At 43.1% G+C, this 17,782-nt stretch overlaps 1 protein-coding gene across 8 annotated transcripts in view; it reads left to right on the top strand.

Annotated features, from left to right (window-relative positions):
- The window catches only part of myh10 (myosin, heavy chain 10, non-muscle), a 107,089-nt gene extending 89,307 nt beyond the window's left edge, over positions 1-17,782 (top strand). For 4 of the 8 annotated variants that reach the window (XM_037536364.1, XM_037536363.1, XM_037536362.1 and 1 more), the window contains 17 exons: positions 72-243; positions 2,349-2,561; positions 2,779-2,923; positions 3,814-4,020; positions 5,096-5,200; positions 5,287-5,439; positions 5,998-6,246; positions 8,134-8,346; positions 9,761-9,973; positions 10,618-10,779; positions 11,041-11,169; positions 11,582-11,670; positions 12,895-13,018; positions 13,791-13,999; positions 14,135-14,243; positions 14,589-14,761; positions 16,135-17,782. In XM_037536364.1, the coding sequence (XP_037392261.1) occupies positions 72-243; positions 2,349-2,561; positions 2,779-2,923; positions 3,814-4,020; positions 5,096-5,200; positions 5,287-5,439; positions 5,998-6,246; positions 8,134-8,346; positions 9,761-9,973; positions 10,618-10,779; positions 11,041-11,169; positions 11,582-11,670; positions 12,895-13,018; positions 13,791-13,999; positions 14,135-14,243; positions 14,589-14,761; positions 16,135-16,270 (2,801 nt within the window). In that variant the 3' untranslated portion in view covers positions 16,271-17,782. The remainder of the gene's footprint in view (positions 1-71; positions 244-2,348; positions 2,562-2,778; positions 2,924-3,813; positions 4,021-5,095; positions 5,201-5,286; positions 5,440-5,997; positions 6,247-8,133; positions 8,347-9,760; positions 9,974-10,617; positions 10,780-11,040; positions 11,170-11,581; positions 11,671-12,894; positions 13,019-13,790; positions 14,000-14,134; positions 14,244-14,588; positions 14,762-16,134) is intronic. The other 4 variants (XM_017722088.2, XM_017722086.2, XM_017722085.2 and 1 more) reach the window with 1 other exon arrangement.

Genomic DNA, 17,782 nt, shown 5'->3' with positions numbered 1-17,782 from the left:
CTTTAACATGTTGGCAGAGCATCTGTGTAACCGCTGAGTGATCCTGACTTACGTGCGTGTTTTTCCTCCAGAGCGTCTAAAGAAGGAGGAGAAGACCAGGCAGGAGCTGGAGAAGGCCAAGCGTAAACTAGACGCTGAAACCACAGACCTGCAGGAGCAGATTGCTGAGCTTCAGGCCCAGATCGACGAGCTGAAAATCCAGCTGGCTAAAAAAGAGGAGGAGCTTCAGGCTGTTCTGGCCAGGTAAAACCACACCTGTCCAACAGCATCACTACCTAGAAGACTAGGCTGGATTCTCTATAGAGGGTGACTGCTCTCAGAAAGATGGTCGAGTCTGATGTGTTACTAAAGGGGAGTTTCTGTAACTATCATATACAGTCATATGCAAAAGTTTAAGCACCATTTTGTGCATGTTTTAATACAGTTCCTGTCTCTCTAACACAAATTTTATCAAATATAAAATGTCCCATAACTTTTTCACAGCCCATATATTTTTTTTTTTCCCTTTTCAATTTCTACATTTCAGTAAATAAGCAATAATAGTGCATAAGTGTGTCTCTGTAGAGGATGTTGTTGTTGTTATTATTAGGACATCATTGTTCAGAGGCATCCAAACTTTTTTTCTCAAACTGGTTTAAGCAATAGTTCACTGAAAAACCTCTTCCCCCTGGGCAAGGCACGGTACTCTGATTAATAATCAAATTAATAATCAAATTTGTGATTTTTACATACTCGTACACACTTTTACACACTGAATTCAATCATCCAAGACGCATTTGGTGTGTGAATTTAGCCTCCAGTGCTAAAACAGAAGTTTTAATGTAGCTAACAAGTACTAAAAGCGTGTACCCCACCAGTAGCATGTCCTCTTATGTTTACCGTTCAGTATCTCTAATAGACTTTGTGTGGTTTGTGACACTGTATGACTCATTTGATATTTATAAAGCTTAAAACATTAGCAACCACCTGGAAGACTTAGCTCTGTCCTTATTTCAGTTCAGGAGAAGTTTGTATGGTGTTACCTGTTAGCTAGATTAGGCTTGTAGCTGCAGTGCCAAATTTAAACAAACGAACTTCAGACAACAAACACATTTCAGCTGATCAGCTAAATTTAGAGTAAGATTGCTGAAAAATCTCATTTACAAATTATTTTACATTTTAATATTCTAATTTACGTTTTAACTACTGTGCCTCTTGTAGCTATAATCTAAACAGTGACTGTAAACAGCTCAAAAATTGCATTTAAAATCCAATTCTGTGAGCTGGTGAACGTAGCAGCTGTTGATTCTGATGCAGATGTTTGTTATTTGGGTTTAACTCTTGCTGGCCTGTTAGTGAGAGTTTTTGAAGGATCGTTGCTGGTGGGTTGTTTTGTAACCTCAGGCTCTGTGTTACATACCGAGGAAGTCAGACTGCCAGATTAATGACCAGCCACAACAAACATGCAACTTTTTATTAAAGCTGTTGCACTGAGCATTTCTGCATTGGGGCAGTCGTGGGCTGGAGGTTAGGGAACCGGCCCTGTGACCAGAAGGTCGCCGGTTCGATCCCCAGATCCGACAGCACATGACTGAGGTGTCCTTCAGCAAGACACCTAACCCCCAACTGCTCCCCGGGCACTGCGGATTGGGCTGCCCACTGCTCTGGGCAAGTGTGCTCACTGCCCCCTTGTGTGTGTGTGTGTGTGTGTGTGTGTGTGTGTGTGTGTGTGTGTGTGTGTGTGTGTGTGTGTGTGTGTGCTCACTAGTGTGTATGTGGTGTTTCACTTCACAGACGGGTTAAATGCGGAGGTGAAATTTCCCCGTTGTGGGACTAATAAGGGTCTCTTAATCTAATCTTAATTTCCTCCATCTTACATCAACACAGCTGACCAAACTCAGAACCGCCATCCCCTAGTGGTGGAGGGAGGAATGTCTGATTTATTGATGCGGCTCTTCGAAAGTGAAGAATTGCAGTGTTGAATAATGATGACACTTATTTGTATAGTGCTTTTTGTAACTAGTGTTGTTGTTGTTAAGTGATTTAAAGTAAGAATGCACTGATATGGACTAATGCAGATATCCAGAGGTGGTCCTGTGTGGCCACCAAACTCGAATATAATGCATAATTAAAAAGAACAACCTGAAATGTAAGATTAAGCAACATTTCACATTTGTTTGTCCATTTTGAGCAACATTTGGACTCGTTATGGTCTATTTATGTTGACTATTCTGTGTCTACATCTAAATGTCTCTTTCTTTGAACCCGAAAGAAATGGATTTGAATGGCAGCAGTAACATCCCAGTAACATCCCAATGGAGGGAGTTTTTGAGGATTCTCGTTAATGTTTTGCTCTGTGTCTGTAACAGGGGCGATGAGGAAGTGGCCCAGAAGAACAACGCTCTGAAGCAGGTCCGCGAGCTGCAGGCCCAGCTGGCCGAGCTGCAGGAGGATTTGGAGTCGGAGAAAACTGCTCGGAACAAAGCGGAGAAGCTGAAACGGGACCTCAGTGAGGAGCTGGAGGCACTGAAGACCGAGTTGGAGGACACACTGGACACCACAGCCGCTCAGCAGGAGCTCAGGTACTTTATCCTGACCGCAGCAGAGCAGAACGCTTATCGAGTATTTTTATTACACAGCAGTTCAGAATTTGAGCGTTTATTGCTGCACATGTTTTGTGGGTTTTGTGATATTTGGAACAAAGCTGAATGTGGTCTTGTAGTCGCTTTATTTATTTTGACTCTGTTGCAGTTTAGTAGGTCTCTCTTTGTGTTCTGAGGTGTTTTTCCTCCTGTGCAGGACGAAGAGAGAGCAGGAAGTGGCTGAACTGAAAAAGGCGATCGACGAAGAGGCTCGAAACCACGAGTCCCAGATTCAGGAGATGAGGCAGAGACACGGCATGGCGCTGGAGGAGCTCTCAGAACAGCTGGAGCAGGCCAAACGGGTCAGACACCAACACACGAAAGCTGTCGTGCAAAAGTTTGAACACACTCCTCCCCCGTGCAAATGTAAAACGCAAATAAAAACACAAAGCAGTGATTTATAACTTTATAATCTACTTTGGCCTGTATTTTACATATTTTAACATTACTAAGACAAGTTTGATGATCTACCTTATTAATTGCTTTTTAAATACATGTTCATTCTGAAATTAGTGCCTGTTGCGCGTTTCAAGAGTAACAGGAGCCAATTCAGACTAGGAACATTGAGAAAAACAAAACTTGAACAGGTGATGCAGTCATGCTATAATATGGTATAATAGAAGCATCCAGGAAAGGCCCAGCCCGTTCGTTATGAGTGAGGATGGGTCAGGGCTAAACACCATCCTGCAGTTTAAAAATAACTCGGATATGGAATTGTGTATTTTTTCCTGTATATTTCTTACATTGTTGCATTGTATTTTTCTGTTTTCAGGTTAAATTCAGGTCACACAGAACTTACTAATCACTGCTTTCTGTTATTGATCATTTCACACACTCTCAATTTTTCTGGAGCTTGTTTTGTAAGTTAACACATCCTCTACAGAGAACACACTTAAATATGCTTTTTCTGCATATTTATTCTGTTTAATTTCAGAAATAACATCAAACATAAATGTGTCACACTAGCTGTGTATTAAAATGTGTGTGTGTGTGTGTGTGTGTGTGTGTGTGTGTGTGTGTCTCTCTATAGTAGTAACTTATTTACACTCAGAAAATAAACAAAGCTTGGAATCTGCCCAAATATTCCCATCAGACTGTAAATACAGTAGTTGTCTTTCTGTAATGAACTGTTTTGTTATTGTATGGTATGTTGTTTCTGCGTGGAGTGACGGGGAATCGTGTTGTGTTGCAGTTTAAGTCTAATCTGGAGAAGAGTAAACAGACTCTGGAGGGCGATAATAAGGAGCTGGCAAGCGAGGTGAAGGTTCTGCAGCAGGCAAAACTAGACTCTGAGCACAAGAGGAAGAAGCTGGAGGCTCAGCTGCAGGAGGTTCTGGCCCGCGTCACTGAAGGAGAACGGACCAAGGGCGAGCTTTCTGATCGCTCTCACAAGCTACAGGTCAGAGTCAAATAGCGGATTGTCCGAGTTTGACCCATCCGTAACTGTCCGGCTGCAGTGCTCTGAGCTCTGATAGAATCTGAGATTGAGCTCTCGTTCAAATATGGCTTGTAACTCTCAGTAGAGCACGCTGGACAGACGCTCGAGACCGAGGTAACTATGGAAATCACATGGCTTTCGTGTTCTCTGTCTGGCCAGACTATCAGAAATGGATCAAAATTAAAAGTTCTTGTTCCTTTAACTTCCTTTATAAGTTAAGAATATTTTTTTTCCTTCTCCTGTACCGTTTTTTTTTGGAAACGCAAGGTTTTGTTCCGAATGTTTGTGTTTAGATCCAGCAGCAGTGCTTCACATGGATTTACTGTGCTTTAGCTGCCATTGTCCTCAATTCTCCATCACCATTCATCTCTACTTTTCTTCATCAGAATAAGAACAGTTGTTTTTGGCCAGGTAGGACGTCACTTACACGTAATTTGTTTTGCTCACGTGGGGAATTAAAGAGACGATGGCACAGCAAAAATATGGAATAGGAAAGTTAAATTCCTGAAGAGAATGCAGTGTTTGGCATGGATTACACCGGGGCAAGGCAGTTGCTGGGATGCTACCAAATGCTTCGGTGGCTGCCATTCTTGGTTGTTGCTAACGTGTTGATAGCCATTTGATATGGCTCCCCAGTTGATTGCTGTGGTGTTGGTAGGCGGTCGCTGTAGATTCCCTGACGGTTGCTGGACGGATGCTATGGAACCCCATACGATTAATAGGGAGTTGCTAATAGACTCGACTCTTCGTAATAAAAGCTGGTTTCACAAACTTTTGCACTTTTACACAATTTAATGAAATTTGTATGAAAACCATATATTCAGTCGAAGAGCTGTTTATAAGCACACCATTCCCGATCATGGAACATTCTGTGGGAGGAGTTAGTGGACCAAAATCTGGAAAAAAGTAAGAATAACAGAAAAGAATAATGTATGACTTTTAAGATTTACAGTGTTCAGAGAAAAACCCTGTCCAGTACCGACCGTGTGTGTGTGTGTGTGTGTGTGTGTGTGTGTGTGTGTGTGTGCGCGCGCAGACGGAGCTGGAGAATGTATCTACTCTACTGGAGGACGCGGAGAAGAAGGGAATAAAGCTGGCAAAAGATGCCTCCAGCCTGGAGAGCCAGTTGCAGGACACACAGGTAACCTGAACGCTCCAGAACAGTGAGGTGTATTTGTGCAGCAGCCCGTTACTGACACCCTGACTGTCTGTGATGTCTGGCTGTAGGAGCTCCTGCAGGAGGAAACACGTCAGAAGCTGAACCTGAGCAGCCGAATCCGCCAGCTGGAGGAAGAGAAAAGTGCCCTGCAAGAGCAGCAGGAGGAGGAGGAGGAGGCACGCAGAAACCTGGAGAAACAACTGGCAACCCTGCAGTCTCAGGTACACATTCACACACCTTCATACTCACATCTGCTTTTTCACTTTTGAGTCTTGACTAAAGAAGTTTACTCATGAAACTGTGGTGACTGACTGTACGCCGCAGGTTCTTCTATTGTTCTAATGTCAGGCTTGTTATAGAACCGTTATATAGAACCGTTTACAGCGCCATTGTTCAACAAGCTGAAGAACCATTTCATGAAGCGAAGAAGCCTTCAATCATGCGATGGATTCTTTGAGTGTTCATGGTTCTATATTGAACCATTTTACTAAAGAACCATAATTTAAGTGTGTAGCACTTGAGTCTTATGTAATTATGACATTTTAATTCAAGTTTAGCAGCAGACAGGATGTGAGAACGTCTCATCTGATTAGTTATCTTCTTCCTCTTGTCACTGCTAGTCAGACTGGTCGTGTTTCTCGTCAGTCAAACGGCCCTCTCTTGTAAAAGTAGGCGGTTCCTGGCTGATGTTAGGCAGTGAGACCCACCGGACTCATGATAGGCAGAATTTCTGGCGTACCTGTAGTACCCGCTGAGTGGTCTCTGACGTGTTTCTGCAGCTGTGCGAGACGAAAAAGAAGCTAGAGGATGACGTCGGAGTTGTGGACGCTCTGGAGGAGGTGAAGCGGAAGCTGCAGAAGGACATGGAGGCCACCAACCAGAGACTGGAAGAGAAGGCCATGGCCTACGACAAGCTGGAGAAGACCAAAACCCGGCTTCAGCAGGAACTGGATGACCTCATGGTGGATCTGGACCACCAGAGACAGATTGTCTCCAACCTGGAAAAGAAGCAGAAGAAATTTGACCAGGTAAACCTGAAAGGTTTGATTTCTGTACGTTTTGAAAGACAAGTGCAGATTCCAGAACAAAGCTAAACAGACACACAGGCGTTTTAGTTTTTGCTTCGATTGTTAGGTTTGTGATTTAAACCATGACGTTCTGGGTATACAGCCAGTTACTGAGCGTCATCAACCAATTATTAGTTTGATTGGAGTAGTTAGACAGGTGGTGGTATGTAACTAATTTGAACAAATGTGTAGCTAAATATTATAGTAGCTGCATGTTCTCTGTTGTTAATCTAACAACGTTAAGTTTGAATCAAATTTTGAATCCGCTTTGGGTAGAAAAACGGAAATAAAAATGGTGGCACTTGAAGTTGGATTGAGATGGAGACTTTCTGTGGTTGATTTAATTGTAGAAGCCCATCAAGGTGACAAATGGAGCACAGTTGGTAAACGGTGCATATAATACACGGCCAAAAATGGTGCCACAGAATATTCATATTTTCAGATATATGATCTAAATAGATCACCAGGGTAACTGGGATGTGACTGAAGCCCACCAGTGCTTCTCAGCGATTTTATTCATATCTAAATGCATCATATCAGTCATTATAACCGTCTGCATGCTCAGTAAAGAGTCTGACGTCCCATAAAATGAGGAGCAGAGATGATCTCGGGTTAACACGCCATCTTATCCTGTGGACAGCAGTCTGTGCAATTGGGTGATGTAATTGGATATCATTGAAGATGGACAAGTAACCCAGTGGTGATGATCACTGTTTGGACCTGGCAGATAAAGAGGACTAATTTACTGTTAAACAGCTGGGAAACTGGGGGTTTACATGTATACATTTTGTGTATAGTTTAAGTGCTGAACTGTGAAAATGCCAGTGTGACACCAGAAAACATTTCTAATTCGTGGACCATGTGAATTTGTTTTCAGGAGGGTTTTTTAAGCCAAAAAGTAGCATACACATTTTTTATATATCATCCAGGCCTGGGAGAAAGGGAGTATGGGGGCTCAGAGAAGTGCTTACTTGTGTTCTCTGACAAAGCTTCTTATTTGGCAGCTTCTTGCTCAAATTTTCCACTGTTCCACTTTAAATGGTGCAGCAGTTTTTAATAACGCCTCAGGCAATAAATGTAACTGCTGCACCATTTAAGGTGGAATAGGTCAGTTCTCAGTCTCGTTGTTGTCTGGGGCTAAAATCAGGTGTAACGTTACTGTCCTACCTCACCTGCACAATTCAAAACGTAAAAATAACAAGTTTGATTTTATGTGGTGGTGTGAATTCCCAGCTAATGGTGATGATAATGACTCGCTGTACTCACTTAAGACTCGTCCCTGCGACCAAATCACCGCCGTGATGTTATTTCTCCCTCTCGTGTTCTGTTGCTTTTATTCAACAGTTAAATAAATGAAGTAAGAAATAAAAAATTGGGCCGTAAACATGGCGTTTGGTATGTTTTAATGTTTGCAGTTCCTTACGCCAAAGTTACAGTTCTTTAAGAAGCAGCTTGTTGCTCCGTCAGAGTTACGAGCTCCGCCTACTGGCTGCACAGCTGGCAGTTCGTCCTCCAGCTCCTCACAGACCAACTGACAGTTTGGGAACTTGGTGTCGTCTCATCTTCAGAGTCGGACCAAATCCACTGTGGGTCAAATGTGATCTTAAGTGTCCGTTTTCTGTTTGTGGCAAAGTAAGAAGTAAAAACGCTCGAATGTCTTGTGCGTCTCCTACAGCTGTCAAAGTTGCTGCTTAGCAACGGCGTCTCAGCGGAGTGATGGTGTGAAAAAACGTGATATGGCACAATAACATCAGAACGCTTCTCAGCCAATCAGCTCTACAGTATGCCTCTAATATAGAGTTCACCTTTATGTTCCTCTTTGATGCTCAATATATCTGTGCTGTGTAGATGCTGGCAGAGGAGAAGAGCGTATCAGCGCGTTACGCTGAAGAGCGAGACCGAGCTGAGGCCGAAGCGCGGGAGAAAGAGACGAAGGCGCTGTCGATGGCCCGAGCGCTGGATGAAGCTCTGGAGGCTAAAGAGGAGTTCGAGAGGCTGAATAAGCAGCTGAGGGCTGAGATGGAGGATCTGATGAGCTCCAAGGATGACGTGGGAAAGAATGTGAGTTACTGAGCCACGACAGCAAAAAATACCCCCTGTCCATTTGTCAGAAGCACTTATACTAGGCACCAGAATGCAACTGCTGCTCCATGTAAAGTGAAATTCCACAATTGTTTCAAAATTCCTGCATAATTACATGGTTGAGATGTAAACAGAGTGATTGAGCGGTCTGGTGTGAAATGGTTCAGATGTCTTTACAGTGGTGGTGCTAGGAATCAGGCGTCACTATCACTGCAACACAAATGTAGACATTTTATTTACTCTCCAAAACCACCAGTGAACCCACACGTGAGTTTATATGGAATGTTTATGATGGAAGAATTGTGGAAAATCTGAAATAATAAGTTTTCTTTGGGGGCTATTTTTCCTCACATCACCCAGCATATTATGTGTCCCTCCACCATGAATGGATTTTAAGGCCAAAACTATCATAAATCAGTGTCTCAGGTAGGCAGTGTATTCATAAACATTGCATGTAAGAACTTTAGGTAAAGGAGCTTTTAGAGGTGGACGTCTGGTTCCTATCCCCACAACTGTGACCAATTCTGACTCAGCAAGTTAGAAACCAAACCGCTCTGAACGACTTGTTTTCATCTCAACCATCTAATTATGCAAAAAGTATGAAAAATCTGTGGAATTCCTCTTTAACCTTTTATATATCATTGTTTGAATAATGACACACTTCCGTTACTCACATCATTTATACATTTATGCAATAAACTGTTAGAACCTTGAATTCTGGGCTTTCTCTTCTTACAAGCCGATAGATCTGTTATTTGCAGCAGTTACGATTGCCTCATTTGCAACATGAGCACCAAACAAGCATACACTCAGTTGTCCTTTGTGAAGCAGGCTAGAGCACCCTTGAAGAAATAGACATTTATTGGTTTAGAAATCTGAGTCAGGCCTAAATAAACTCCTCCATTGTAGCCCTGTTACTCTGTTTCAGTAACTGATAGTTATTCTGACTGTGTGGACAAAGACTCGTGAATGTTACCTTTCAAATGAGAGCAGGATCATGACGGTATCCCAGAGTATTTGAGAACAGAGGCTCTGTTTATTTTGGATATGCCGTTACGAACCTGAACACTTGAGGCACTTTTCCGCTGCATGGTACCGATTTGACTCTTCACCTTTTTTGGTTTTCTATCAGGCAAAATTTGGTAATTGATGCTTCAAAATCTCCTTCGTGTCTCCCAGTTGAATTTGCTTTGACTATGACAACCAGATACATTGAGAGGGGACTATATCTGCAGAGGAGAACAAAATAGCTGACCAAAAAGAAAGTTGAGTCGAGCCGAGTCAAATCGAGCTGGTACCATGCAGGCTTTGGAAAAAAGGGGGCGACGGGTAAGAGGTTAAGTGAGTGGTCTCTACTCGCTGGCTGGTTACTAAAGGCTGTGTGTGTGATCAGGTTCATGAGCTGGAGAAGTCCAAACGTACGCTGGAGCAGCAGGTGGAAGAGATGCGCACTCAGCTAGAGGAGCTGGAGGATGAGCTGCAGGCCACAGAGGATGCCAAATTGCGCCTGGAGGTCAACATGCAGGCCATGAAGGCTCAGTTTGAGCGTGACCTGCAGGCCAGAGATGAACAGAACGATGAGAAGAAAAGAATGCTGGTCAAACAGGTAAGTTCCACTCCCTCTGGACACCTGGGAGAAAGGACTCAATACAAATGTAATTTAGTCAAGAGATGAATTAGTTCAGTCTGCACAAATTCCTCATGGTGTTGAAGTTCACCCATTAGATAGAAGATTCAATTCAGGCCTCCAGTTTGGAGAGAAATTAATCAGTTTAGCTGTCAAGCCAATTTTCAGCGCTCAGTTAAATCCTCAGTGCAGTATTCAGTAGATAGAAGATTCCATTCAGTATTTGGTTCATTCTTCAATGCAGCAGTTATAGAGAGATGAATCTGTTTAATCCTCAGTTCAACCTTTTAATACAGCAGCTATTCAACAGAGATGATTCAGTTCAGTGGGAAACTGATGCGATTCAGTGGGAAACTGATGCGATTCAGTGGAGATGATTTATTTCAAACCTCAATTATTCAAATCTCATTTTAACCCTTAGTTTAAAAATCAGGAGTAATAAGCCACATCACCCTCTACACTTTCTGTAGTGTTTCACAGTCTGTCGAAATGACTGTGGATCATATGAACGTTATAGAGCATTACAGTTTGAATGGGATCAGAGGTCAGAAGGCAGCTGTAAGACAGTAATTAAAGAATTTAATAAAATATTTAGTGTGAAAGGGACCAATTTTTGCCCCCAGGTGCGTGAGATGGAGGCAGAGCTGGAGGATGAGAGGAAGCAGCGTGCACTGGCTGTGGCAGCTAAGAAAAAGCTGGAGATGGACCTGAAGGACGTTGAGGCTCAGATTGAGGCAGCTAACAAGGCTCGGGATGAGGCCATCAAACAGCTGCGCAAACTCCAGGTGCTGCACGCACTCCACAACACAGACGGCAAATAAGACGCATTTAAACATTTGTTTATTAACGTTTTAAAGACCGTGACATGGAGGCGGAGATGCTAGATCTGTGTGTGTATACACAAACACACACACACACTTGCCCCTCCCCGGTACTGTGCTTATTAATAATTCACAAAAGTGCCTTAAAACTGACATCCAGACTTGAAATAGCAGGTTTTATTTGTAGTGCTAGACTGATTTTGCTCTTGTGGGTTTTGTTTGCAGGCTCAGATGAAGGACTATCAGAGGGAACTGGAGGAGGCTCGAGCTTCTCGAGATGAAATCTTCGCCCAGTCAAAAGAAAACGAGAAGAAGCTCAAGAGTCTTGAGGCAGAGATACTACAGCTGCAGGAGGTGATTTTATACAAACAAGTGTACTATATAGGCAAAAGTATGCCCTAATTATTGAGTTTCAGCCACACCCATTGCTGACAGGTGGGTAAAATTTAGCACACAGCCTTGAAGTCTCCATAGATAAACTCTGGCAGTAGAATGGGTCGCACTGATGAGCTCAGTGACTTTAAACATGGCACTGTCACAGGATGCAACCTCAGCCAGAAATCAGTTTCTAAAATATCTGCCCTGCTAGATCTGCCCCAGACAACTGTTAGTGCTGATGGTATGAAACCAAAGCATCCAGGAGGAATTCTTTATACAATAATACTTATTTTCAGACATTTTTGCACTAGTTTTATTTATACTTTTTTTTAAAAATCAAATTAAGTTATAATGTAACATTTAATAATGTATGTATGTGTATTTGTAGGACCTGGCTGCATCTGAAAGAGCACGGCGTCATGCAGAGCAAGAGAGGGACGAGCTGGCAGACGAAATCTCCAACAGCGCCTCTGGGAAGTGAGTTACTGCCTCAGGCTCACTCTTTGTACCCTGTGGACACATTTACTTCAAAACCATGGGATCTGACTGCTCACCATGTGGCCATGAGGGACAGGGATGCAGCCTCACTCCCTGCTCTAAAATACAGGGGTGTGGCTAAAATAAGGCTCTGCCTAGACCCAAACATGAAAATGTGGGACATTTTTTGAAAGTTTTCTTTTTTTTAATTAAGCTCATGATGGAGCTAAATATTTTAACCTCAGTTTAAAATGGCACGGTGGCGTGGTGGGTAGCGCTGTCACCTCACAGCAAGGAGGGCCTGGGTTCGATTCCCCGGCTGGGTGACCGGGGTCCTCTCTGTGTGGAGTTTGCATGTTCTCCCCGTGTCTGCGTGGGTTTCCTCCGGGTTCTCCGGTTTCCTCCCACAGTCCAAAGACATGCAGTCATGCAATTGGGTGTGCTAAATTGCCCCTGGGTGTGAGTGTGTGACTGTCTGTCTGCCCTGCGATGGACTGGCGACCTGTCCAGGGTGTATCCTGCCTTCCGCCCGATGACTGCTGGGATAGGCTCCAGCACCCCCCCGCGACCCTGACAGAGAAGCGGCTTAGAGGATGGATGGATGGATGGATGGACAGTTTAAAATGGATCAAAATGATTTTTTTTTTTCAAACAGCATTGAGGAATTAATGCCAAAAGGAACCTTATTATTTTCAGAAGTTAAAATTAAGGTTTTTGGTTTGGGACCGACTCCTCCCAACAAAAATGCCCTATAAATTCCGATTTTGTAAATAAGTGTCCTTACAAGTGTCCTATCTCTCTTAATACTTTGTGTTTAAATACATCAGAACATAATGACTGTAAATGACTGGGTTCCTGTCCCAAAAAAAGTTTAGTTTATCCTTTAGAGTTAAACATTTGTTACTGTGCCTTTAAGACTGGTGAGTGTAAATGAGCGCTGTTCTGTTTGATGCAACTCATTTAAAAAGCAGTCTGTGCTGAAACACTCCTCCTAACTTCAGCATGAATGGGCTAAACCTGCTGTCTGCTGCGGCGAGCATGACGTCATAAAAACAATCAATTTGTTTCTCTCAAGCTTTCATGTCTAAAATGCCTTGATTTGAAAAAGAAAAGTAGAATTTGATGGGGTTAATTAATCGATCATTTATTTAATTAGTAACTGAATCACCCAATAATTTAATACATAACATGAGTGACCTGTCTGTGTGTCTGTGTCTGCACTAGGTCTGCTCTGCTGGATGAGAAGCGCAGGCTGGAGGCTCGAATTGCTCAGCTGGAGGAGGAACTGGAGGAGGAACAGAGCAACATGGAGCTCCTCAATGACCGCTTCCGCAAGACCGCCATGCAGGTAGGAATTTGTACGACATTTAAGTCTAAAAATAATAAAGAAATGAAGAATCTTTTAGCTAGAAACGGTGTGTTTGTGAGAAGTTAGTTACCTGATAAATTCACTAAATAAGTTTTATTCCAGTAAATCTGTGCAGTAAAGTGTGCAGTAATGTCAAGTTTGATATTTATCAGAGCTCTTCTATGTGCTATAGCTGAGATCTCTACTACCTGCTACACAGTGCAGAACTTCTCTTAGATGGTGTTTGGTAGCCTTAAATGACTGTAGTAGACATTGTGGGATAGCCTTTAGACAGCTGCAGTAGCTTTAGACCACGTGTGTTAGTCTTAATACAGCTGCAGTAAACTTTAGGTGGCGTGTGGTGGCCTTTTACTGCTGCAATATCCTTTAGACGACGTGCGTTAGCCTTTAGAAATCATTCGGTAGCTTTTAGACGACTGCAGTACGCTTTAGATGGCGTGTGGTAGCCTTTAGACCGTGTGAGGTAGCCTTGAGATGACTGCAGTATCCTTTAGACACAGTGCAGAAGCCTTTAGACGGTATGCAGTAACCTTCACACAACTAGGATAAGCTTTAGATGGCTGCGGTAGCCTTTAGGCACTGTGCAGTGGTCTTTACAGACCAATGCAGTGGTCCTTTTGCTTCCTTGCTTCCTACAGCAGTAGTACAGTAATCTCGAGATCCTTCCAGTTTATAGGCTATAAAAACGTCTGATTATGTACCCTGAAGGTGTGAGGAATGCAGCCAGGAGTAACGCCGTGTTTGTGTGCAGGTGGACACTCTGACCACAGAGCTGACCGGAGAGCGCAGCGTGGCCCAGAAGAGCGAGAACGCCCGACAGCAGCTGGAGAGACAGAACAAGGAACTGAAGGCCAAACTGCAGGAGCTGGAGGGATCCATCAAATCCAAATTTAAAGCCACCATCACTGCCCTGGAGGCCAAAATCCTGCAGTTGGAGGAGCAGCTGGAGCAGGAGGCCAAGTGAGTACAAAAAGCCCCCCAAAGTGTTTAAGATGGAAGAAAGTAAATGGACAGCCCACCTTGCAGTATTGGAAAATATAAGTTTATAAAACTAAAATAAATCAGAATAATAACTGAAGTTTGTTGTGGTGTCAGGGAGCGGGCAGCGGCCAATAAGATTGTCCGGCGCACAGAGAAGAAGCTGAAAGAAGTGTTCATGCAGGTGGAGGATGAGCGTCGCCATGCTGACCAGTACAAGGAACAGGTGACACACCAACGTTACAGTTACTGCACAAAACTCAAAATATATCCATTCTTCACGGCACAATTGTAAGACCTCCAGGTCACTTTTTGCTCGGTCCTTCTCCTGTTGGTGGGTTTTTTTTAGCTTCACCACTCTTAAAGGCTTGAATGTGTCAGTCATCAATAATTAACACTCTGAACTCTAACACACCAATTTTACAAAGCCTCTGAAGAATTCCCTTCGCCGATTGCATTTCTTTGCATTTCTCCAACAATACTACTCTGGCGAAGGTCAGCGTGACAGGGTTCTGGCAGGTTGAGGGGTTTGAGTGCCGAATGAAGCTGATTGTATGATCCGTGTGTTTAGATGGAGAAAGCAAACTCTCGCATGAAGCAGCTGAAGCGTCAGCTGGAGGAGGCAGAAGAGGAAGCTCAGCGTGCTAACGCCTCCCGTAGGAAGCTGCAGAGAGAGTTGGACGACGCTACAGAGGCGAGCGAGGGGCTGAGCAGAGAGGTTAACACCCTCAAAAACCGCCTCAGGTAGCACAAACATGGTATACACCTGTTTCACACACCTGAGAACCCTAGAGTTTTAAAAGATGTGTTCAGTGTTGATTTACTATTAGAATGAATACAGATCAGGTAACACACACACACACACACACACACACACACACACACACACACACAGGTAATACACTACGCAGTGAAATTGAGTGTTTAACCATTTCCTGTGGAGTGTTCCCTGTAATCATCACCCAGTACCTGCTTTATCTCATCAATACTATATGAGATTAAATCAAGTGCTGCTGATATTTAATAAGTATATCCAGACATTTGCTAGTAAGCGTGCAGTAGGTCAGGGTTAGAACGTCTGTGTGGATCAGGCCAAAGTTTATTACTGTCTATTATTGGCACATTTCTAGCAGATATTAGTTTTTTGATCCTAAACTTCTTTGTATGGTAAAAGGCTTTTTCTGGTTGGGAAAACCGTCTCGACACGAACAGTAGAACACCCATTTTGGTGCTCTAGGTTCTATATAGTCCCATCTACAGCGCATTCTCCATCAATCTGATGAACTCTTTCACGATGCAAAGAACCCTTTAATTATTCCAAAGGTTCTTTGAGTGTTCATGGTAAAATGCAGGGGAGTGGCCTTTTTCTTTACTGAACATCGAGGCTGTAGCCTTGAAATGTTAATTAACTTTTGGAAAAAATCTGCCCAAAATTTGAAATTTTAACTGTTGCTGCATCGCCAGTATTTATTAACCGTTACATCAGTAAATGGGTTAAAGCTGCACTAAGTAAGACACCGTCGTCATTTCTCATTCAGAGGATTTGAGTTTTCCACATCACATTGTCTGTCTGATACTGATATGATGACAGTAGTAGATAATTCACTCAGATCCTTCACCAGGAGTCCTCTTGTAAAACCCATTCCATCGTCAGTCATCCTGATGGGGAAGGACAACCTACCTTCCACACGTTGGAGGTGCGGTTACACATTTATACGAGAGAGATCTCCAAATCCCTGAAGATTACATGATGCAGGTTTTAGTCAATGGGCCTCATTTACCCACACCCACTTACAGTTTTAACAAAGACTCTGACGTTCACCAGTGTTTCTTATTTGGGATTTGTTCTTCCGTAAGAACAGAATCTGCACACACTCAAGAGCACAAAGGTGAGAACAGTTCTGCGTAAGAACGCATCATGAATCTGACGTAGAACACGCCTAGGAACAAACTCAGGAGGACACTGGTGAATGAGGCCCAACGTTGGCAGTTCATACTGTATTTATTCCCTCTTTGCAGGTCATCAGTGTGTGAATTACTGCCACGGCAAATCCCAGGACCCCCAGTTTGTGAATTTATTCACTCTGAAATAAATCTTTTTTTCCCTCCCCCCGTAGACGTGGAGGCCCGGTCAGTTTTCCCTCGGGCCGCTCTGGCCGCAGGCAGCTGCAGATGGAGGGCGAGTTTTCCGATGACGACGCCGACAGCAAAGCCAGCGAAGTGAACGAGACCCAGCCTGCCCAGCCGGAGTAGTTCCAGCGTCCCCCCGTGGTCCTGTTATTACACTATTACACCTTCTACCCCAAAACAGTCAGCACCCCAGAAACCGTAACTTGTAACCCAGTCCGTTCTGCTGCTCGTGTGGTCAAGAGCAGGACTGAGGGTCCACACACACACGCACTTCTTCTCCAAACACATTTATACACACACGACTCCTCCACACACCTGCGTTCTGTCTACAAGCCTAAGCTGCAGCGAGCATGAGAACGATTCAGTTCACGGTCATTCCCTTCATATCCAGGGAACCTCAACTCTGCCTTACTCAATGCAGCAAAGCTTCAAGTTTGAGTGGACTTTTGTTCTAATTAGCGATCTATTGTAATGTTAGCCTTCAGAATAATTGCTTAAGATGAAAACACTATAGGTACAAGTGCATTTTATGTTTTGTTTTTTTGTTTTGTTTTTTTTTGTGCACACATTCATACGTGAGCAGCGACTCGAGTCTAGTATAAGTAAATAACGATAAAGCCACTGCTTAGCTAAAGCAAGACAGGTCTGGCGTTGGAGTACGATGTGAAATTGCGAAGTAGCACAGGTTCTGAGTGTTTTAGCTGGCGGAAGTGCGTTAGAGATGCATGGACTTCTGTTTTCCACAAGTTATAGAGAAACAAAACACAATGTACGTGTAACCGGCCGGCTGAACCCGTGGCTGCTTCGAATTGGATTGAAACGTGAAGGAAAAAAAAACTGTGAAAAAGCTACTGCTTAAGCTTCTGCCCACATTAGACGAACAAAAACACTAAGTTGAAAGAACCTTCAGTCGTTTTCCTTCATCATCATTCTGTTTGGGAGACTTGATTGAAGTATCGGGAGAGATCCCGATAAGTGGTGGTATTTGACATTGACGAGACTGGATGTAAATGCAAGATGCGAAATGCTTTGTAACTGCACATTTACTACAAGCCATATGAGGCAAAACTGGAAAGAAATGCGTACGTTTTGGGAGAATGTGCACATCCACAAAAAATGGTTTTTTTTAGTTTTTTTTGTGAAGGTTTCTTCGGAAAATATCTCATCAAATGTGTGAACTATTAGCTGCTTTATTAGACACTCCGAGAAGTGCTTAATACACGAAGGGAAGCGGGCAGGAAGTGAAGGAATCGTTTCGTTCAGTGGGATCATCTCGTTCTGATTTTGACTGGAACACTAACATCAAAACACATTGATTCACAGGCACTTAGTTTGATTTGAGTTGTAAACCTGAGCCCTTGAGCTTCAGCCCAAAATGAATAGACGAGCCACTACAGTTCTCAAACTCGCTATTGTTTCTCAGTATTATAAAAATGATGGATTAGAAACGATACTCACCTGCTCCAATATTAGTATTTAATAATGTTTCTTTAAAAAGTGCCTTAGTCACTAATTAAGAAAATATCCATGGGTTAAATGCATTGTACATCTATAATGGTGTGTATACAAGTGCAACGCTAACATGAAGGCAAAACTGGCAAAACATAAGAATAATAATAAAAAAAAACTACGTAA

This window comes from Pygocentrus nattereri, chromosome 30 (genome assembly GCF_015220715.1).
Source record: "Pygocentrus nattereri isolate fPygNat1 chromosome 30, fPygNat1.pri, whole genome shotgun sequence".
In the NCBI taxonomy this organism is placed as follows: Eukaryota; Metazoa; Chordata; class Actinopteri; order Characiformes; family Serrasalmidae; genus Pygocentrus; species Pygocentrus nattereri.
Note: the sequence above shows the minus strand (reverse complement) of the source record. Positions and strands in the feature narration are given on the sequence as shown.